Source organism: Prunus avium, chromosome 7 (genome assembly GCF_965620075.1).
Source record: "Prunus avium chromosome 7, drPruAviu1.hap1.1, whole genome shotgun sequence".
NCBI lineage: Eukaryota > Viridiplantae > Streptophyta > Magnoliopsida > Rosales > Rosaceae > Prunus > Prunus avium.
In genome coordinates this window covers 29,117,905-29,138,333 of record NC_142290.1, presented here as the reverse complement: position 1 = coordinate 29,138,333, position 20,429 = coordinate 29,117,905, and the positions used below count along the sequence as shown (strand labels likewise).

At 36.9% G+C, this 20,429-nt stretch overlaps 5 protein-coding genes across 13 annotated transcripts; 2 read left to right on the top strand and 3 right to left on the bottom strand.

Moving 5' to 3' along the window:
• The first annotated feature begins 2,748 nt into the window (after window positions 1–2,748).
• LOC110761626 (putative F-box/FBD/LRR-repeat protein At4g03220) lies at window positions 2,749–5,215 on the top strand. Of its 4 annotated transcripts, none has more exons than XM_088256141.1 (5): window positions 2,749–2,836; window positions 2,937–2,996; window positions 3,156–4,218; window positions 4,443–4,625; window positions 4,730–5,215. In XM_088256141.1, exons 3-5 carry the CDS (start codon window positions 3,181–3,183, stop codon window positions 5,093–5,095), a joined length of 1,587 nt encoding a protein of 528 aa, XP_088112267.1. In that variant the 5' UTR covers window positions 2,749–2,836; window positions 2,937–2,996; window positions 3,156–3,180; the 3' UTR covers window positions 5,096–5,215. The 4 variants fall into 4 exon arrangements, with proteins under 4 accessions (XP_088112267.1, XP_021819847.1, XP_088112268.1 ...); XM_021964155.2 differs by having other exon boundaries at window positions 3,116–4,218; XM_088256142.1 differs by lacking the exon at window positions 2,937–2,996 and having other exon boundaries at window positions 3,116–4,218.
• A 1,582-nt stretch (window positions 5,216–6,797) lies between these two features.
• On the top strand, window positions 6,798–9,203 carry LOC110761344 (F-box/LRR-repeat protein At3g58900-like). 2 transcript variants are annotated; one of them, XM_088256138.1, is made up of 4 exons: window positions 6,798–7,016; window positions 7,499–8,246; window positions 8,440–8,622; window positions 8,782–9,203. In XM_088256138.1, the coding sequence occupies exons 1-4, from the start codon at window positions 6,982–6,984 to the stop codon at window positions 9,037–9,039; spliced, it is 1,224 nt and encodes a 407-aa protein (XP_088112264.1). In that variant the 5' UTR covers window positions 6,798–6,981; the 3' UTR covers window positions 9,040–9,203. The 2 variants fall into 2 exon arrangements, with proteins under 2 accessions (XP_088112264.1, XP_021819500.1); XM_021963808.2 differs by having other exon boundaries at window positions 7,173–8,246.
• An 85-nt stretch (window positions 9,204–9,288) lies between these two features.
• Window positions 9,289–13,644, bottom strand: ABCB29 (ABC2 homolog 12). 4 transcript variants are annotated; one of them, XM_088256135.1, is made up of 10 exons: window positions 12,872–13,644; window positions 12,688–12,774; window positions 12,466–12,573; window positions 12,052–12,318; window positions 11,602–11,694; window positions 10,986–11,202; window positions 10,712–10,806; window positions 10,051–10,238; window positions 9,778–9,907; window positions 9,289–9,553 (listed from the first exon to the last, which is right to left on the bottom strand). In XM_088256135.1, exons 1-10 carry the CDS (start codon window positions 13,484–13,486, stop codon window positions 9,398–9,400), a joined length of 1,956 nt encoding a protein of 651 aa, XP_088112261.1. In that variant the 5' UTR covers window positions 13,487–13,644; the 3' UTR covers window positions 9,289–9,397. The 4 variants fall into 4 exon arrangements, with proteins under 4 accessions (XP_088112261.1, XP_088112263.1, XP_088112262.1 ...); XM_088256137.1 differs by having other exon boundaries at window positions 11,602–11,685; window positions 12,872–13,642; XM_088256136.1 differs by having other exon boundaries at window positions 10,721–10,806; window positions 12,872–13,640.
• A 242-nt stretch (window positions 13,645–13,886) lies between these two features.
• Window positions 13,887–15,544, bottom strand: LOC110761463 (uncharacterized). 2 transcript variants are annotated; one of them, XM_088256139.1, is made up of 3 exons: window positions 15,259–15,544; window positions 14,966–15,116; window positions 13,887–14,306 (listed from the first exon to the last, which is right to left on the bottom strand). In XM_088256139.1, the coding sequence occupies exons 1-3, from the start codon at window positions 15,285–15,287 to the stop codon at window positions 14,157–14,159; spliced, it is 330 nt and encodes a 109-aa protein (XP_088112265.1). In that variant the 5' UTR covers window positions 15,288–15,544; the 3' UTR covers window positions 13,887–14,156. The 2 variants fall into 2 exon arrangements, with proteins under 2 accessions (XP_088112265.1, XP_021819633.1); XM_021963941.2 differs by lacking the exon at window positions 15,259–15,544 and having other exon boundaries at window positions 14,966–15,179.
• A 131-nt stretch (window positions 15,545–15,675) lies between these two features.
• Window positions 15,676–20,322, bottom strand: CPSRP54 (chloroplast signal recognition particle 54 kDa subunit). Its single transcript, XM_021963927.2, has 15 exons — window positions 20,088–20,322; window positions 19,832–19,967; window positions 19,626–19,693; window positions 19,448–19,549; window positions 19,172–19,324; window positions 18,974–19,051; window positions 18,746–18,871; window positions 18,524–18,626; window positions 17,960–18,060; window positions 17,160–17,297; window positions 16,914–17,057; window positions 16,611–16,686; window positions 16,411–16,496; window positions 16,150–16,275; window positions 15,676–15,989 (listed from the first exon to the last, which is right to left on the bottom strand). The coding sequence occupies exons 1-15, from the start codon at window positions 20,268–20,270 to the stop codon at window positions 15,885–15,887; spliced, it is 1,725 nt and encodes a 574-aa protein (XP_021819619.1). The 5' UTR covers window positions 20,271–20,322; the 3' UTR covers window positions 15,676–15,884.
• Between the last annotated feature and the right edge of the window lie 107 nt (window positions 20,323–20,429).

Genomic DNA, 20,429 nt, shown 5'->3' with positions numbered 1-20,429 from the left:
TTTACGGGGTCTCTTTTTTAAATTGTTTTTTTTATAAAAAGTATTAGCCGTATAAAAAATTTAGCACTTTCACATTTAATACTCGTATTGTGTATGAACATATGTATTTTTCATGTTTAATACACTTATTTTTTTACAACATTTTCAATAATACACACAAAATTCACGTATTATTCACAAAATACTCACATATTATTGAATAAAAATAAAATATTTTTAAATATTTAAATACTAATTATTCACTAAGTAAATCATAATTAAAACATAATTAAAAGAGAGAAATTCAGAAAATTATATTCAATGGATATAGCCGATCGGCTATACCGTTTAAAAATTCTATTTATAGAGATACTTTTGAAATAGTCTGTTTATGGAGTATAGCTGCTCGGCTATACGCTTTTCACCAAAACACTAGCAAAGTGCTGGGTGGGTCTTGTTTTTATTTTTATTTTGTTTTTAAAAACGTGTAGCCGTGCGGCTATACTCCGGATTTTTTTATATAAAAAACGTATAGCCACGCGGCTTTATGTGGTCCTTTTTTTATATTTATAAATAGTATATTCTTTACCTAGGTACGGTATTTTTTTTTTAAAATTTTTTTTCCGCAATTTTTGTTTATCAATAAGAGTAGTTTAGAGCATTATCCGTTACTAATAGGCCATACTTATTTTTAGGCTATGCACAAAATAGGTACAATATTTAGGTAACAAAAAAATAGGTATGTTATTTATAGGTACACAAAATTGGTACAGTATTTAGGTAACAAATAAATCGGTATGTTATTTATAGGTACATAAAATAGGCACATGTAGAGTTACAAAAGATATGTACATTATTCAAAAAAAAAATAAAAAATAGGCGCATTAGTTTATGTTAAAACGTGATAGGTATATTATATGTTTCTTCATAGATTCAATAGGCTCAAAACGTGACTTACTTAAACTTACCCTAAAAAATTCCTAAATTTAAGCAAATTTAAAACACCATTTGATGTTTTAGTTTCCGATCAAATGTAATCCTTTCCTATCATTAATAATATATCATTGTTTCATTTCAAAAAAAAAAAAACACCATTTGAATATTAATGACAATTGCATCAAATATGTTCAAAGTATATTCAGAACAATCAATTGAGAAAACAACAATTGCAAAGACATGGGGATATTTTGGCCATCTAAAAATTATAATAAATTAAACCTTGAGCTTGATAAGGTAACTTGATGAGTTGGTCTTAGTAATGGGTTTTTATTTATAAAAAAAATAGATTTTATTAATAGGAACAAAAAGTGATGGGTTGCAGTTAAGGAGAATTCAATTTGGTATAGTTTTGGGCGTTAAGAGTGTTTCTGGTTGCTATATCTTTTTTTTTTATATTTCTTTACCATTTTAAATTCATTGATTCATATTTGCTAACGTAAATATTTTTTAAAGTTCTAACATAATTTTTTCTACTTATTTCAATCATTTATAAACTTCTTCTTAACGTTTATGTTCAAGATTTGTACTGTTATTATAGATTTCAAACAATAACAAATTCCTAACTTTGATATATAATTTTTTACTTTCTAAGACCACAAAAAAGAAGAAACTTTCTATATGTTATATACATTATCAAGATGCTCGCCCACATCAAGTTTGATGTCTCAACTATTAATTTAACAAATCGAGCACTCTTAGTCAAAGTCGAAACTATTTGTCTGAATTGATAAGCTTTGTGTTGTCACATTTTCAATAGTTTTGTTTTGATGCACATTTTTTGTAGCTATAAAATAAGAATTTCACACAAAGGATCTTTTGACACACTTTGAGAAAACATAATAGGAAACAACAATAGCTACATTGAAATCAAATGAAGTGCCAATGCAAGTGTTGAGAGAGATAGAGAAAGTTATAAGGTGCATTTTACTTTCACATTTTGAGAAAACGGTACAAGAAACAACAAAAACTATACACTGAAACCCAAGTGTCAATACACGTAATGAGAGAGAGGAGTGACATAAATGAGTTGCAGGTGCGTTTCACTCCCATACTTCGAGAAAACAATAAGGAAACAACAAGAACCATACACTAAAATCAAGTGTCAATACACGTGATGAGATAGAGGGGTGACACAAATGAGTCGTATGTACGTTTCACACTCACACATTTCGAGAAAATAGTAATGGAAAGAACAAGGACCACACATTGAAACCAAGTGCAAATACACGTGATGAGAGAGGGATAAATTCGCAGGTATGTTTAGTTTTCACATTTCGAGAAAACAGTAAAAGAAACAACAAGAATTACACTGAAACCAAGTGCCAATACACCTAATGAGAGGGGTGACATAAATGAGTCGCATGTACGTTTCACTCTCACATTTCGAGAAAACAGTAAAGGAAACAATAAGGACCACACACTAAAAGTGTCAATACACGTGATGAGAGAGAGGGAGAAAGTTGCAAGTATGTTTGACTTTCACATTTCGAGAAAACAGTATAAGAAACAACAAGAACTACACTGAAACTAACAATACACCTTATGAGAGGGGTGACATAAATGAGTTGCAGGTGCGTTTCACTCTCACACTTCGAGAAAACTAAAAAGGAAACAAAAAGAATGACGCAATAAAACCAGGTACTAATACACGTGACGAGAGAGAGGGGTGAGAGATAAACTCATTTCGAGAAAACAGCTCAGGAAACAGCAAAAACCACGCACTAAAACCATGTACCAATACAAGTGACGAGAGAGAAAGGGGTGTGATAAACTGGTTACACTTCGAGAAAGTAGCACTTGAAACAACAAAAACCACTCACTAAACCAAGTGGTAATACATAGCATAAACCAGTTGCAGGTACGTTTCTCTCCCACATTATACAAGATATCTGAATTAACAAAATTAGGGTTCTTTGTTTCCTTCTTCGAATTCATCAAATTCGATCCAAAATTTGCAGGACTGAGGAAGATGGGAGCGATCCAACTAGATTGTCCCGCATATCCTCATACTAACTAGAGTAAGGGTGTACATGAATGGTGCTAAGTACTAGTATCAAAAGTTACTACTTTTCTTTATTTTGGTTTAGTGTGTAATAAATGATAATTGTTGTAGCATTTGATTCCTCTTTCCTTCTAGGCTAGTGCTATATATTGAAACCAACTCCAATCTCTCACAGACGCAAAAACACCGTAGTTGCTATCATGGAACACAAACCTAAGTTAATGGCTACTGTAAGTCGTCAAGGTCAAGGAGTGCATGCTGAGAGTATAATGATAGATAGATTGAGTAATCTTCCAGACCCTATCGCCCATCACATTTTTTCCTTCGTTGATCTAAAAGACATCGTACGAGTGGGCTGTGCGTCCAAAAGATGCAGACAATTTCACCTGTCAACTCCAACTTTGAGTTTCAATTTCAATGAATTTCCCGACATGAAGAAATCCCCGTGTAGCAAGAGATTAGAGGTGATGAATTCTTTGGATAGGTTGTTAGCTCATCGCCGGAACGATAAGTTAAAACGCTTCCACATCCATTGGGTTCCACATAACCGCTACGTGGAGGACTGCTCTTGTGATGAGAGCTTTCGGATCATGACGTGGGTCTACGATGCAGTAAGGTGCAAAGTTGAAGATCTTGATCTTGACATCTGTGTGCATCAAGAGACACCATTAGCATTATCGTCTTTCATGTTTCTTTGTGATTCTTTGAGGTCTTTATCAGTGAACATGAAGTGTGTTCTTAAAGCACCGCCCCTCGATTCGTCATCTAATCTCAAAAGCCTGAATTTGAGAGAAGTTTGTATAGTAGAGGAGGAGTTTTTCACGTGGATCTCATGTTGCTGCAAGTGCATAAAGGAATTGCGTCTTCATGATATTTATGGGGTACAAAATATCACCATCGAAAGCTCTTCTCTGGAATCATTTGTTTTTCGTTGTCCCGGTTTGAGTGCTGGCTGCAATCTCAACATCTCAGGAGAGAAACTTGAAAGCTTGCATATCTATTGGGGAAATATTTTTCTTGACAGGAAATCGTCGTTAAATCTTTTCGCTCCAAATCTTAAATCTTTGATTTGGTGGGGGAGTTTGTTTTCTCACCAAAATGTGGGGAAATTAACGTGTTTAGAGAAGGCTGAGCTTTCTTTGAAGGTTAAGTCTGGAAAAGAGTTCGACATCATATATGAGATTCTCTGCAGCATGCCTGAGGTTAAAGTTCTTATTCTACACAAAGAGATCACCAAGGTAATTAAAGAGACACTACCTTCAAGCTCATGATTTATTTTCTATTTTTGGAAAAAAAAAAAAAAAAATTTGCAATTTGTTCTTATTTACATACATTGTATGCGTTTTTATTTTGACCAATTAATGAGTTCAACTTGATTTTGGTTGTTTTGATTACTATTCTTGGAATATTTTTGGGTTCTCTTCATCTTTTCCTATTTTGGGTTTGCCTTTTAACATCGCAGGCTCTGTTAAAGGAAGGTCCTATGCCAACACTCTTTTGTGCTCGGATTCATTATTTACAAATGCACATGGAGGGCTTGTTTGATTTTCTAGTCCCTGCAATGGTCTGTTTTTTTCGAGGAATGCCAAGTTTGAATACTTTGTACCTAAAATCTGACCAAATCACCTTCCACCCTGAAGCTAGAGTAAGTAAAAGTTCTATTTCTTTTTATTGCATTTTCCATCTATTCTTTCTTAAACATTCATCAATTTTTCAGCTTATCTGCTTGTTTCTTTGTTGCCTTTCCAGTCATCCGGGTTTGACGCGGAATTCTGGAAATCGCAAAACCTAGCTTTTATTAAGAAACTGAGGTTGATAAACATTGAGCTTTCCAATGGGTCTAATGGAATCGAGTTAGCAAGGTATATCCTCGAGCATGCTCAAAACTTGGAGAAAATGGCGATTGTGCATTCACCTGAGCAATCTAATGCTATAGGGAAGTTAAATGAAAGCAAGAAAGCTCCCAATGCCATAGTTGTCTTTGAAGAAGATCAAGAAAGAGGAACAAGAAAGCATGGACCTCGCGCGTTTTGGTTGTTTTCCCGAATGCTGCAGAGACCTTTATCTCTCGACTCGATTTGGTCTTTGAACTTTGATGACTATGGCTATCCTTAGTTTGTTTTCTTGGTGTAATTCTGTACTGTATTTAGCTTTAACTGAACTAGTAGTTGTCGTAAAGTGTATTGATGCTTCTGAATGCTTGATGTGCAGTGAGTTTCGTTTTTTTTCCCCAAATCAAGTGGTGCTTTGCATTTCCAACACTGCGTATTGTTTTTTCATTTGTACTGGTCTGAAAACCCCATGTAGTTGGCAAATCATTAAGCGGAATTCTATTGTCACCCCATGTAATTTCCAGAGAAGAAAAAAATCCCTCAAATTATTTTCCTCCGTAATGCTGATTTTAAGCCCCATCAAAATAAAATAAATTAAGAAAAAAATGTGAAAAAGAAAAACACCCTACCCTAACTCATCCAGCCTGACAACTGCCCCTCCCCTAATTCACCCACCTTGAAGGCGACTCTCTTTTTGCCGGCCACCCCTTCCCCATCTCTCTCCTAACTCCAACACCGGGTGGGTGATTAGAGACCTCGAGGTCTTCAGCCACCCATGGTGATCTAGTGATGGAGATCGAAGAGAGAGATAAAGAGGAAAAGGGGGGGGCAGGCAACAAGGGAAAGTTGTCGGGTGCGTGGGTTGGGGATGTTGGGATTTTTTGCTTTAGGGGATAAAGGGAGCTTCGGCATGAAATTTTCTCCCAAGAGCTAAATGAGGAGAGAAATCAAATCACTATTGGGTTTCTAAATATGCATATGTATTTGTCTTGCTGTTTTCTTCCAATTCCACCGCTGTCTTTGACAAAGATTCAGATTTGTGTGCTCCTAGCTAGAATAGAATCCCTTATTGTGAGTAAGATGTCCCATGCGAAGTCCTACATAGACTATCTATTCAAAATGACTTAAACCATGTGTTTGTCACCAGTGGTCTAAAGTTAATCTTAGGATCATTCCACCCATAAATCCAATTAAACCTCTAATAACAATCAAAGCCAAATAACCTCTTCTTGAGTTTTAATAAATACTCTCAAATATAACAAAAATCCACTTGATTAGACCCAAATACACTATGTTTTGAGAATCTCACAGGCAAAATTTTGGGGAGGGTTGTTACCAACATAAGAAGTACGAGAAATTTTTGTGTGAAACTGAAACACTGCCAAAATCTTAGAGCACCTCCAACAATAGTAGCAAACCAAATTCTTCAAATTGAAGTTGGTTGACCTATTGAACAATTTGAAAAGGTTTGTTTGCTACTTTAATAATTTGTGTCCTAGCATACACTTGAATTCAATTAATGTAGTGTTTGTTATTTTAGTATTTTCAATGTAGGTTTCTTCGAAAACTGGTGAAGAAAGTCTATGTATTTATTATTTTAAAAGAAAAAGTTCATGTTTTTAGCATTTTTAATGTAGGTTTTGTTCTTCCACAGTAAAGGCAAGGTTAAATTGCCAATTTTAAAGAGAGAGAAAGAGGTTGCAGCTTTGGTGACTAAGTTTGACAAGTCTGTGGGAGAGAGTTTTGCTAATATGGCTCGTCCATTTTAGCATTCCAGTTGTTGGAGATGCTCTTACTATAATCCGCGAGTCAAAACATGGTTGGGTAACGGGTTTATAACTTAATGTATGACATGAATAAGAGTACACACGTGTTATAACGTGAGTTGGTAACATCACGTGATGTTGTCACACTCTCATCGAAAGTTTACTCTAAAGGTAGTCAAGAGCTTTCCTAAAACAAACGAAGCTCGGACAGATTCTCGATAAGAATTTTAAATTTCAAATTTCAAAATTTTGGGGTTACAAAAGTATGAATTTTTACTATTTCTTACACTAAACCCACATCAGAAAGCCTAAAAGACCCAAAACCCAGTTATTGTGCACAGCCCCAAATGATCAAAATTAGGGTTTTCAGCTCTGTCTGAAGGGACTTGGCAATCCAAGGAAGATGCATTCGAATTTTCTGGTGTCTATACATGAATGGTATGTGCCCCTATCAAGACTACTCCTCTGAGTTTATTTGGGTTCATTTCTTAATTTCATTTGGTTCAGTGTATAGATGTATATAAATACAAAATAAATATGAATATAATTGATGATTTAGTATTCAATCCGGTAACTCTATAATTTCCCTTATAGCTAGACTGAAACCAACCTATCTTACAAAAGCAAAAAAGACACCCAATGGAACACAAGAGCAAGCTAATGGCAACTGCAAGTAGGCCAGGTCAAGCACGAATGCATGCTAAGAGTAGAAGGGTAGACATATTTAGTCATCTTCCTGACGAAGTTGCCCTTCGCATTCTTTGCCGCCTTTCTATAAAAGACCTCACTCATTTCGGCTGTGTGTCGAAAAGATGTAGACAACTCTACCTGTTGTCTCCAGTATTGCATTTTGATGAATTTCCCAAGGCAAATACATTGACGTGTGGTAAAAGGCTGAAATTGTTGAACTGTTTGGATAGGTATTTGGTTCACCGTGGGGATAATAAGATAATGAAGTTTAGTGTTTGTTGGGCTCGCCATCGATTACCTGCTGATGAGGCTACGCAATGCTTCTGTGATGAGTATTATAGAATCATGACATGGATCCACAATGCAGTAAGGTGTAAAGTGCAAGTTCTTGATCTTGAGATCTCTATGTTTGAGGACATGGCATTTCCATCTTGTGTCTTTCCTTGTGAATCTTTGGTGCATCTATCGTTGGACATGAAGTGTAGGATTGAAGTGCCCTCCACTTTTTTCTCTAATCTCCAGTACTTGGACTTGAGCAAGGTTAATATAGTAGATGAGGGGTTCTTCAAATGGATCTCGTGTTCTTGCAAAGTCATTAAGGAGTTAAACCTTCACCAAGTTTATGGGCCAAAAAATGTCACCATCGAAAGCTGGTCTTTGGAATCATTTTCTCTTGAGTGTCACAAGCTGATTGACATCTGCCACCTCAACATCTCCGGTGAGAAACTTGAAGAAATATTCATAGACTGGAAATTTGCTACCCCTAATGGTAAATCATTAAGTATTTTTGCCCCAAATCTCGAAAAGTTTTATTGGTTCGGGAATTTTGTGCGCAACCCAAGTCTGGGAAACCCTGGATGTTTAAAAGAAGTGGGGATTTTTCTGGATCCTGAAGCAGATGACTATAAGTATGTATTTGATGATGTTTACACTTCATCCGAGGTTAACTTTCTTAATCTAAATGAAGAGACCATTAAGGTAAAGTGAACCCTTCATACATTTCATTATTGTTTTAAAAATTATGGATGCCATTGCCTTTACATTAAGAAAAGTTGCAGGAGCTAGAATGAAAACTCTTCTTCTTTTTTTCTTTTTTTTTTTTACTTTTTGTTCAATAGAATTGAAAAGTAAATTGTGAAGCATGATGTTGTGTGCCTTTATAACATTGCAGGCTCTGTTTAGGGATGGATCCATGCCAGCTCCATTTGAAAATATTCGCCATTTGCGTGTTCATATTAGGAGCTTTATTAATGACCTAGTACCAGCAATGGTCTTTCTTTTTTCTGGACTGCATAACTTGTATACCTTATACATAAAGTCTAGCCCGCCTTTAGTCGAGCCCGAATCTAATAATGTAAGTTAAGACTTAAAAGTGTAGGTTATTTCTCAGTCTCTCTCTTACGCTTGGTTTTGTCATTTTAATCAAGACCTTGTTAAAGCAATTGGACTCTATATTTTGGTAGTTCTTAACTTGTTTTTGTTGGAAATTTTCAATGTATTCTTGCTTTTCTAGGCATCTGGGTTTGTTATGGGACACTGGAGCATGCAAAACCTTGCTTTTATTAAACAGCTGAAGGAGGTTACGATAGAGCTTTCGCATGGATCTAATGGAGTTGAGTTTGCAATGTATATGCTTGCGCATGCTCAGAATTTGGAGAAGATGGTCATAATTCATTTGCCGAAGCAATATGTTAGGAGGAAGATAAAGAAAAGCAAGAATATTTCTAAGGCAAAAATTGTTTTCAAGGAAAGAAATAGAGATCTGGTTTGATCTTTTCCCGAATTTGTATTATGTTGTGTGCATGTTATAATTTAAGTCTTAGGATGTCATGTTGTTGGTTGTCTAAATTTTATCTTGTGCTTGTTGTCAGTATAAGCATGAAGACTAGTACCTCTGTCTTTGATTTGGTTCAGTGTTTAGACTAATATAATTGATATTTTGGTTTCTTAATTTTCCTTGCCTTGTAGTATGGATTAAGACCAATTTCTCTTACAAGCTAAAGTAAATGGCTACTACCAGTTGTGAAGGAGAAGGAGGTTGTAATGAGAGTAACTTTTCATATCTAGGTTATTTTGGTACAATTTTGATAAAATAAACAAATTCACACTATTTATCTACATGTATGCCGCTACTGTTTGCCATGGCAATCAAATGACGAGCCCCATGCCATATGCTGACCACCCAAATGACTCGAGCGGGTTACCTCTTCAAGTTTTCCGGCATCTAAACGGAACACTCGTTTAGCCATCAGAATCGTTTCCAACCGATGAGCAATCACCAGGACCTGTTAATAAGCACAATATCTGATTAATTTAGACACTCTACATAATTTTGCAAGTGAAAAATGTAAAAGCTATTTTTCACAAACCAAGCCAAGATCTGATTCATTAAAATGTATTCATTCAAGATCTAGATAAAAGATTGTACTACAGTTAACAAAATTAGAAAGTTGTAAGATGGGAGAGGAACGGAGGGCAAACCAAACAGATAGGACATGCTCATCCTTACCGTGTGATTTTCCATCAAGCGCTGGACAGCTTGTCTAACTAACAACTCAGACCTGCCATCTAAAGCAGAAGTAGCTTCATCCAAAATCAATATAGAAGAATTCTGATAGAGTGCCCTTGCAATAGCTAGTCTGTATTTGAAGAGAGCAAACAGAGAAGTTGATTAGCAAACTTAACATGTAGAAAATCACCATATGCAACATGAGTTTTTCTTTTCGCAGGCTGGACCTAACAATCATGCTAAATACCAATGTTAGAATCAGGGATGCTTCACCTTTGCTTCTGACCTCCACTCAAACTTGAGCCTCTTGGTCCTATGTTGGTTTTGTATCCATCTGGGAGATTTCTGATAAATTCATCTGCATTTGCAGTTCGTGCTGCATCCTCTACCATTTCCATGTTAATTTTTGCCAACAGATCCCTGTACCCAATATTTTCAGCAACTGTTCCTGAAAAAAGTGTCTAATACATACAAAGTTACCAAGATAATATTATGATTTGGACAACAAAAAAAATATTATAAAAGATTTATTAAAAATAAAGAAGAAAGAAACTGTATTTCCAGAGTCATGAGTCTCATCTTTCAGACATTTTAGTTATCTAGTGTTCACATCATACCCTTAAAATAAACTCTCAAGTCTTAACCATACGTCCATGTTATTATACAAAAGAACAGTCTCCTAAACTTCGTAACTTTTTCAAGTAGTTTTTAGAGTGCAAAATACAGTCCAATACTAGTTGAACTTACCAATTTATCATTTTGCAATCTCGTGCATAACAATAGTATATGTAACACATATAAAGCAGATCAAACAACTCCAAATTCAAATAGCACAAACAACCTGAGGTAACTGACAAACTTTATATGAGTATGGAAGCAGAGTTAAGGTCTTGTGTTTTAGCGCATGTAGTAAAACCAAAAGATATAATCATACGTCACTCACTATATCCTGGGAAACCAGGCCAACATGTCTCCTCAAACTTGTTAACTTCACGCTCTGGATGTTGTGGTTATCAATAAGTATACAACCTGTAAAAATGAGAAAATCCAATAAGCAGCCTCCACAAAAAAAATTCATATTCCAAAATTGAACAACAAAGAGTCGAGAAATTTTGCAGAATTCCCTTGGGCTTTAGAGGTAAGAGGTGGGAGTGGGATAGTGGTTTCCCTGGTTTTGGAAAAAGCTATATCTTTATTGAAGAGCTCACCAGATAAAGGATCATAAAGCCGAAGAAGTAGTTTTACAAGGGTTGTCTTTCCTCCTCCAGAGGGCCCGACAACAGCAACTGTCTCTCCAGCTTTAATATGCAGATTCAATCCATTCAAAACATAAGCCATGTTGTCCCCATATTTAAATGATACATCACAAAATTTGACCTCTCCTGTAACTTGGTCTAAATAAACAGCATCCAGTCTCTCCTTTATCTGTGTTCAAGAATAAATTGATAGATGCCAAAGCAACATGAATAATAACTACATTGAATTATCACAACATTGAGTTATAATGAAGTAGCATGAAGCATCTTGTCAAAGGCACAAAAGAATATAATTATACCCAATGAGCATTCATATTGATTGCACTATGCTGACCTCAGAACTAAATTTGGCTTCCTCTGTTCAGAAATTTATTTTAGCAACCATCCTATTCTCTCTTTTAAGTAACTCCTTTTACTTCACAAAGATTAACTCAAAATTAAATAATGTAGAACTAAATTTTACAAAGAAATATATATGTATGTGTGTGTGTGCATTAATGATTGAAATACAGAGACCAATAAACCATAATTTAGCATTAATTTCTTCTATTCAGGAAAAAAAATATACCATTGGTTTGAACCTAGTAAGTTCAAACAAGCGTTCAATAGCCGGTTCTCCTTGCTTCAACTCATTGTATGCTTTTCCAACACCCTGCGTATTCTTTACATTCAGATTGATAACTTAAGACAGCTCCTCAATAGCTGACAATAATAATAACACACAGAATGATTAGCAAATACACTTCAGACAACTACAGGAATGATTTATTGAGAGACTGCTGAAACTATTTTCATCTCATAAATAGCAAAAAGCAGAGTAAGTTGGTAGTATACTAGTATCTACTGAATTTCAAGAAGGTGAGGTCAAGGTCATTAAATAATGCTCCGAAATACTAAGAAACCTAAAAAGGCAACTTCCAGTTATACACTAACCATGTTAAGAAAATCTATCAAATATGACAAAAACCCACAAACAAAGTTGAGAAGGGTAGAGGTTCTTCATATCACAGAATATTACCTGAATTGGCTCAATCAGAAAAATCAACGCTGTTACAAATGAAGCCATGCTACCGCTAACGAAAGAACTACTAGAAAACACCAGTGAACCAGCACACAACATAAACAACACTCCAAAATATATAATCTGTACGATCTGAGGAATAAGCGCCTTCATTTTCTTCTTTTCCAAATGTGCAGAGAGGTCATCGTGAACAAGCTTCCTAAACCTAGCATATTCACACAATTCTGCATTGTTTGCTTTCACAAAAAGAATTGCTGGGAGGACCTACAGAATGATAACATATGACAAATAAACACAATCAGCCAGCTAATGACAAAGAAAGTCCAGCAAATGTTAATGCGAGACCCAGAGTGGAGCACTCATTGGAAAGATACAATAGAGAGGGCAGGTAAATTGAGACATAACATATACCTCATTGAGATAAGCAGAGAGAGCAGCAATGCTAAGATGGGCCTTGTTAGATATCTTACGGAGTTTACCGCCAAGTCTGATGATGATAAGAGCCATACATGGAATCACCTACCCATAAACCAAAACACAAAACACAAAACACAACAAGACACACCCTCAACCAAGTCCAAGAGCATAATCAGTAGCTTTAGGTGCACAAAAGATAAAGCATAACTTCCTCACCACAGCTGAAATCAAAGATAGCAAAGGGCTGATAGCCAACATCTGAGCAGCCATAGCTAACAGCTGCAAAGCACTGGGCACAGTGGTCTGCCATTCACAAACCCAATCAAAACAACATAATCAATCAACACACTAACAGTCGCTCTGGCAACACAATCAATCAAAACTTGAAGACTTTACTCACATTGAGAAGAGCAAACACAGTGTCAGCGATATCAGAGGCCTCAGCAGTGATCCTATAAGCAATATCTCCGCTCGAAACACCACCATAACCTTCGAAGAACTCTAAGTCCCTCTCCAGAACCTTCTCGAACACGGCAGCCCGAACCCGATACACAGCGTTCAACGCCGCATCCCAGAGAAACGCTTGCTGCCAATACACAGCAACAAGCCTCGCGAGGACCAATACCCCCACGGCCAAGCCCTCATTTTTCAATGTGATGGGGTCCAAATTTTCGATAAAGGTGGAGAATTTGCCGATTTTGGGTACGGTTTTGGAGAGAGAGTAGACAGAGACGAGGCTGCAGAGCCAGCCTAAGAGGATTGGCTTGTGTTGGGAGAGAATGTAGGGTTTGAGAGAAGTGAGAGAATGGAAGGTCTGAGAAAAAGGGAGGTCGTTTTGGGGTTTTGGGGTGGCGGGAAGAAGAGAGGGGACGTTGGTGGAATTATGGGATTTGTGGAGGGAGGGTTTCAGAGAAAGTTTAGGTTTTGGGAGAGTGGAAAGGGGGTGCAGGGGCTTGTGTTTGAGGTAGAGGGAGCGCGGTGGAGATGGAGGACGGTTCAGAGAAATCGGAGACATTTTTGGGCATTTTTCTTTTCTTCTGGAAAATGATTGGTTTCAGAGTTTCATTTTCAGCTTCAAACTTAACAACAGTCCAGAATAATAACTGTGATTAATTATAAAAGTTCAGGGTTTGACTAATAAAATATTACATGATGAGTTTTATGTGAATGGGTTAAAGATTGTGAGCAAAATTGTTTTGTTAATGAAGTTTAGGCTTAGGGAACATTATGAATCTGTATAGTGTAATTAAAGAGTGGGAACGTTATCCCATGATTAAAAGTGATGAACAAAATTATTCCCGAAACAAAATGATAAGATATTAGTAGCTTTAATACGAGATTCACACCAATCAACGATTATCGGCTACCAATGCATAACACTAGTACCAATCTTGTGATTATGGCCCAAACCAGAATAGAGGAAACTGAATTTTATTCCATCTTAGAAACGCAACAAAAGGAACATTGGATTAGATTACATGTTTCCTTACAGAATTCATACATGTATCGTTGACAGAGAAGAGGGCATTGTTCACCAAAATCCACATCAAATTCATCAGAAGCAGTATTTCCATATGGGCATGCATGACATTTCAAAAGGAGAAGGAAAAACTTAATAACAACAGAAGCAAATGGGGGAGGGGGATGCAAAATTTGGCATTGCTTCTATTGTCTGGCTGCTGAGTTCATTTCTCTCTCAATTTCTTGGTTATGGCAAAAATTGCACCTGCCAGAGCCACGATCACCGCCGAAACTATAACACTTTTCTTGAGAGTCTGGATTGCATCTTTCTTCTCCTGGTCCTTTTTCTTCTTATCTTCAGCCTCTACTTGTTCCTGTAAAATAGTCGTTGCAACATTATTAGTAACACTACAGTGCTGGTGCATGTACAATAATACATGAGAGGCACATAAGAACAACAGGGTTTCAAGCATTTTCATGAAATTCCATTGTTAAAAATGTTTACATTAGCTTGAGATACATTGTTAAGAGGTTCTCTAACAACTTCATCTATAGGATTCAATGGTTTTTTTTACATGGTATCAGAGCTCCGGTCCGGTTCCATAAGATCCTCGAATCAACCCTCAATCCCCATCTCCCATTTCATCTTAGGGTAGCGATTTTTACACTCTTACTTTGTAAACGTGCACTCTTCCCCCTTATTTTCATGTTTTCTTTTTCTGATCTTTGTATCTACGCAATATTAAAGCATTTTGCCTGCAAAAAGAGTATATATTAAAGCATTTTTCCCACCCCTGCTTCATCTTAGGGTAGCTATTTTCACACTCGTACCTTATTTTTTATGTTTTTCATATCTTTGTATCCATATGTAATAGCTCAAGTATTAGACAAAACAAATTAACTTGGACAATTTTAATTCCATCCCATGCTGGTTTAGAAGTAATATACTTGCTTTTCAGCGCCATGAAATATGTTTTCAAGTTTTATATAGACAAATCAAGACAGGGTTAGAGTTGAAGAAAAAAAATATCACCTTAATCTCCTTGGAGGTAGCTACTAGAGATGGCCCACTGTCTTCTTCAAAATTCTTGTTCTTGCCTGGATTCAATTCTAAATCCACATTAGCAGCTGGAAATTTCGAATCTCCAGTGCCTGCTTCTGTTTGCTTTGGGCTTGCCATTTTTCTGCAGTGGGAAAACTTGCTTTGAGTTTCAAAGGTAGAGTTTTTGCTTTCTTTGCTTTTCTTTCTAGAGGAGGGAGATAGAGAGATATCAGAAACAAAAAGAGGAGAGAGAGAAATTGTAAGGCAGGGGCACGTGTCGGTACCTTTTTTTTTGGTAAACACGTGTCAGCATTTAAGTACCTCTTTTCTGAGTCTTTAAGTAGCTATTTTCTTGTTTTGTCCTCAACTGCCCGACAAAACCATCGGTGACTCATTCTGGGCCTAACCATATTTAGGGGGTGAGGGACAAGTCTACATCTCACCATTGAAGCTTGTGCCCGTTGCTTAGTAGGATATGTCAGGAAATACTTCCCAAAACCCTCGGACCCAAAAAGAAAGTAAGAACCAATTTCTCCGATATTTATTCATTTGGAATTAAGTTTGTGTTGATGCATATTATGGACTCACGTACATTAATGGCCTGAGATCAGCCATGCGTCTGGGCGACCGATCGTAGCATAATCGCTAAGATTTAAGAAATATGAAAAAGTAGCTACCATAAGGCAATGGTTGGACCGGTCTCCAGGAATGATGCATGAATTTCTCATTAATACAAGAACAGATTGCGTACAGAAAAGTGAATACACAATGTGCTTGATACGCTGACTATTGCAGGAGCTTCAACTTCACAAAGTTAAACTTGTGTAGTTGTACCCCAAGATATCTGACTAACGATAACATATCTAGAGTATGCAACTCATTGACCTGAAATCCCCCTTGCTGTCACCACTCAGTTCCCGCCCCCGAAACCACGAGGACTGGGCCGAGACGCTGAGCCAACAAACTGCCTCTTTGAATCAGTTCGTCGTTTCCGTCTTGCAGTCCCGGGAGGAGCCTGATAAGAGAATCCAAACCATGAAACATTGATAAACAAGCATCTCCCAAGCAAAGTTAATAACAATTGAACATAAGCATGGAAAAACTAAAAAGCAGGGACATAGTTCATTAGCATGCATATAGATTACAGAGCAGAAGCTGAATGGAAAATACGGCACCTTTTGTTCATTTTTTAGGGATTCCTCAAGATTGTTCAGTGCAGGAATAGATCCGCCTTCCATTACACCCATTAGATTCTTCATTCGAACTCGCATTTGGAAGAGTTGAGCAACAAGTTGGCTCACCTAATATTCACATCATTAAGAGCATATGGTTAAATGTAGCAGCTAATTTTATATTGTTACTCAACATATAAAACCCTTCTTTTCAGGGAAGCTAATACAAGGACAACATGTCAAACATAGATAGCCACTTCAAACCTGCTGCTCTGTTTTCCCAGACTCTTGAGCAATTCTTTTTCTCCTTGTGACAGATTCTGCCAACAACTCTGGCTGCTCCTTTTCCTCTGTGATCGAAGATGAAAATCAGAAAGCCAAATATAACCCACAGTGCACCAGGAAGTAACTTTAAAGTATCACCACTAAATGGCAGATTCAATAAATAAAAAAGAATAAGAGACCAGGGGTCATTGCTTCAATCATTGCTTCCATTATCTTTAAACTCTTCTCTGCTTCTCGAATTTGTGCAGGAGTAACCTGTTCATTAGGTAAATGAGAAAGTTCAAAGAATTAAATACAACCGAAAAAAGGAACTTGCTGGATCTCAACAACTATCAAATTTTCAGGTTCATAAGTAAACATGGAGAACGGCCACCACAAGAGCGGTTCTAAAACACCCCTTCAAGGTATGCCACAACAGACATAAAAGCCAGAGAACCTATCAGAAAAATAATGCGGGAAAATTGGAAAACAAACTTTCATACCTTCCCCATACCAGGGATCATTCCAAGAACACGAGTCATGGAACCCATGCGTGCAACAGCACGAGTTTGCTTCAGGAAATCATTGAAGTCAAACTTTGCGCTCATTATCTTCTTTTGCAATTCTTCAGCATCTTCTTGGCGCATCTATATTGACAACTCAATTATAACCATGTTTAATGTAAATATTTAGGGAATCTATAGTGGAAATTACAAACCAAAAACAAAAAAGAAAGAAAAAGAACTTACAACTTCTTGTGCCTTCTCCACAAATGAGAGAACGTCTCCCATTCCTAATATGCGTCCCGCCATACGATCTGGGTAAAATGGTTCGAGGTCCTCCATCCGCTCTCCTCGCCCAACAAGTTTGATTGGCTTTCCTGATACCTGTCATTAACTCATTATTAGGAAAACAATTACAGAAAAATATTTTCAGTAGCTTAACTATTTTAGCAAGAAGAGATACTTCAACAGTTAACAAAACTCCTTATGAAAAAGAATTGCCACCAAGAAACGTCAAATGACCGTAGTCATACTATCTTCAACAGTAACTCAATAATTGCCACCAAGAAAGAAACCCACAATGAGCCAACAACTGCAGTAATACTATCTCCCATCACTCAAATTTACAAAACAATTCCAGAAGACATCTCCATCTTGATCAAAGGATCTGAACAACCTCCACTGGAGCAACTTTATGATGGCATGTGAAAACGCAACATTATGTACTCTGAATGCTAAAGAGGAATGCACATATTATATCTTGTTCAAATATTGTTACACTCCACGAACAATATTGAAAATAAAATTCATGACAAATTATACAAAACTAAATATCATAAGTGATTCTTCCTCTAGAAAGAGTTAATTATCTCTTCTCTTGAGATTAGAGTTAATTTTCTCAACTCTTGAGATTTTCAAATCATGATTCTGCTATACCATAAATCAATTACTCTTAGTATTGCATTCCCCTGATATTTAATGATGAAGAAATGGGGCAGAACAAGCGAGATTACTATGACAAATAAGTAATGCAACAACAGCCAAACCTCTTTAACACTCAAAGCTGCTCCACCTCTGGAATCCCCATCTAGCTTTGTTAAAATAGCTCCAGTAATCCCAATCTCTAAGTTGAATGTTGTGACTAAAGCTGCAAAACTCAAAGAAGATAGTCAGCCTATTTCTAGAAGTATTCATAATTCTCTTTGTGACATGGTTATATTACACTTTCTGAAAATCAATAACTGGAATTGTGCCGGTTGTGTATTTGAAGTTTTGAACGCACGAAGATCATCAAATGGGATGCAAATTGTTAACAATATGGTTCAAATCAATGAATGTGGCTACAAAACTCATAATTTAATTTGCATAGGTGTGAATTTGTTTTTTTTTTAAATCTCGAACATTAAGTGCAATTAATTGCCTATGTGGAACTCTTATGTGTACATGATATTGCAGATAGATCGTACACAGTAACACGTGCTAATTTTGCTTCTATATCCAATTTCGCAGCAATAACGGAAGAAAGGAAAAGAAAATAGAATATGTATAATTTGGGTGATTAAACTTTAGAGTATTAAAAGCTCAAAAAATTGAATGATAAGTCAGAACACCTGCAGCTTCTTGGCCAGTCATTGCATCCACAACAAGCAAAACTTCTGTGGGGTTCAATACGCGCTTAACTTCTTTCAATTCATCCATCATTCCTTTGTCTATCTGTTAAATAAAAGAAAACAAAACAAAAAGAAACCCCAGCCAAAAGTTAACACAACCAGTAGACTTTCGCAAGACATCATATCAGAATTACCCAATAATCACATGTGTAGAAGAATTACCTGAAGCCTTCCAGCAGTATCCATTATTACTACATCTATGTTCTTCTTTTTGGCCTCCGCTAAACCTTGCCTAGCTATTTCTGAGGGTTTAGTGTCAGTCCCTGCTGTATATACTGGCACCTTTACCTGTTACAAGCTATGAATTTAACATAAGAATGAAAACATACCAAAAATAAAAATAAAATGAAAATGTAATCTGCCACTTTGTTGACAATGAAAATTCAATACCTGGTCACCTAAAATAACAAGTTGGTCAATGGCAGCAGGTCTGTATACATCACCAGCAATCAGCATAGAACTCTTCCCCTGTGATTGATGTATGTCATGGGGTCAGAAAAAGGAAAATAGAAACAAAAAAGTAAACTACACATAGCTCCAATGCATATATCAATGAACAAGGAAAGAGGGATGCTTGTGGAAATGCACCTGTTTCTTAAGGTAATAAGCCAATTTTGCACATACGGTTGTCTTCCCGACTCCTTGTAAACCAGCCAATAAAATAACAGTGGGGGCAGATTTTGCAAAAACAAGTTCAGACACCTCTCCGCCCATCAGTTTCACTAGCTCATCATTCACAATCTGAAAGAAGCACCAACTGAGTATCATAATTCATTAGAAGTCAACACTCAACAGAGACTACCTAGCTTTCCACTGAAACGAGCAAGAGAATCCTATCTTCGTATAGCATGAGAAACTAGTTACCTTGACCAATTGCTGATCTGGTTTCACTCCTCGAGTAACCCCAACACCAACAGCCTGATCACTGACAGCTTGCACAAACCTTCTTACAACAGGAAGGCTCACCTATTAACACAGCAGGATAATGTAAATAAACCACCTTGCCTTACACATAGGAATCAAAATTCAAAAGACCACTCACATCTGCTTCCAAAAGAGCCCTCCTTATTTCTCTCATAGGCTCCACAATATTCTCCTTGGTCAAAACCTCTGTAGCACAAAATACAGCAATCAATGTGAGCATACTATGGAATTTCAAATGCTTCCAAAAAACTAATAAAAATCCCCACTTGATACTAGACAATTTGACTAAAACATAGAAGAAGAAAAAGGGAAAAGAAGCAAAACCTTCGCCTTTGAGCTTGTTCCAAGCCGATTCGAGGCCACTTGTCAATTGGCCAAACATTTCAGCTCTCACAATGCCCCGCAACTCTTTTCTAGTAATCGTAACTTGCTTGGAATTCACCCAACCCCATATCTCTCTCTATCAACAATTTTGAGCAAAAGTATGAAACTTTCAGTGCTATATTTAAATTCTTTTCCTACGTTTTCTCGGGAACCAAACAGAAAAGAAAGCGAAACCCCTTTGAGGCTTTGAACTTACAGTGAACAAGTTTCGAGAAGTGAGCCAAGCAGGAGTGCGTGAAGCAGTCCAAGAAGAGCCCAGCTTAGCCGTCGAGCTCCTCGCCGCGTACTTCGAATCGTAGAAGCCTCTGTTCGTGGACACAGAATGCGACGTCGTTGAGAAATGGCGGGAAGCAACGGTCGAGAAATGTACGGCCTCCATCGCCGTTTAGATATTTCTTTTCCAGTTTTCCGGACCAAAGCTGATACTTGCTCTATCCAGGCCTATTATCCGCTTGTCTGGTTTGCTTAGGTGCTTCGCGTACCACCGCATTATCATAGACCCTCCAATTTCACGGAACAAATTTATAAATTTGCCATC

Excerpts from the sequence above, each read along its gene's own strand:
- LOC110761344 (XM_021963808.2), top strand. The coding sequence starts at position 7,218 with ATGGAACACAAGAGCAAGCTAATGGCAACTGCAAGTAGGCCAGGTCAA. Across the intron at positions 8,247-8,439 it reads TAAATGAAGAGACCATTAAG|GCTCTGTTTAGGGATGGATC; the intron begins GTAAAGTGAACC and ends ATAACATTGCAG. Across the intron at positions 8,623-8,781 it reads TCGAGCCCGAATCTAATAAT|GCATCTGGGTTTGTTATGGG; the intron begins GTAAGTTAAGAC and ends TTGCTTTTCTAG.
- LOC110761626 (XM_088256142.1), top strand. The coding sequence starts at position 3,181 with ATGGAACACAAACCTAAGTTAATGGCTACTGTAAGTCGTCAAGGTCAA. Across the intron at positions 4,219-4,442 it reads TACACAAAGAGATCACCAAG|GCTCTGTTAAAGGAAGGTCC; the intron begins GTAATTAAAGAG and ends TTAACATCGCAG. Across the intron at positions 4,626-4,729 it reads CCTTCCACCCTGAAGCTAGA|TCATCCGGGTTTGACGCGGA; the intron begins GTAAGTAAAAGT and ends TTGCCTTTCCAG.
- LOC110761463 (XM_088256139.1), bottom strand. The coding sequence starts at position 15,287 with ATGCTGACACGTGTTTACCAAAAAAAAAG. Across the intron at positions 15,117-15,258 it reads CGTGTTTACCAAAAAAAAAG|AAAAATGGCAAGCCCAAAGC; the intron begins GTACCGACACGT and ends TTCCCACTGCAG. Across the intron at positions 14,307-14,965 it reads CTACCTCCAAGGAGATTAAG|GAACAAGTAGAGGCTGAAGA; the intron begins GTGATATTTTTT and ends ACTATTTTACAG.
- CPSRP54 (XM_021963927.2), bottom strand. The coding sequence starts at position 20,270 with ATGGAGGCCGTACATTTCTCGACCGTTGCTTCCCGCCATTTCTCAACG. Across the intron at positions 19,694-19,831 it reads GAACAAGCTCAAAGGCGAAG|AGGTTTTGACCAAGGAGAAT; the intron begins GTTTTGCTTCTT and ends TTTGTGCTACAG. Across the intron at positions 16,497-16,610 it reads GATTGAAGCAATGACCCCTG|AGGAAAAGGAGCAGCCAGAG; the intron begins GTCTCTTATTCT and ends CTTCGATCACAG.
- ABCB29 (XM_088256135.1), bottom strand. The coding sequence starts at position 13,486 with ATGTCTCCGATTTCTCTGAACCGTCCTCCATCTCCACCGCGCTCCCTC. Across the intron at positions 12,775-12,871 it reads CTGTGTTTGCTCTTCTCAAT|ACCACTGTGCCCAGTGCTTT; the intron begins GTGAGTAAAGTC and ends TGTGAATGGCAG. Across the intron at positions 9,908-10,050 it reads AGTGGAGGTCAGAAGCAAAG|ACTAGCTATTGCAAGGGCAC; the intron begins GTGAAGCATCCC and ends CTTCAAATACAG.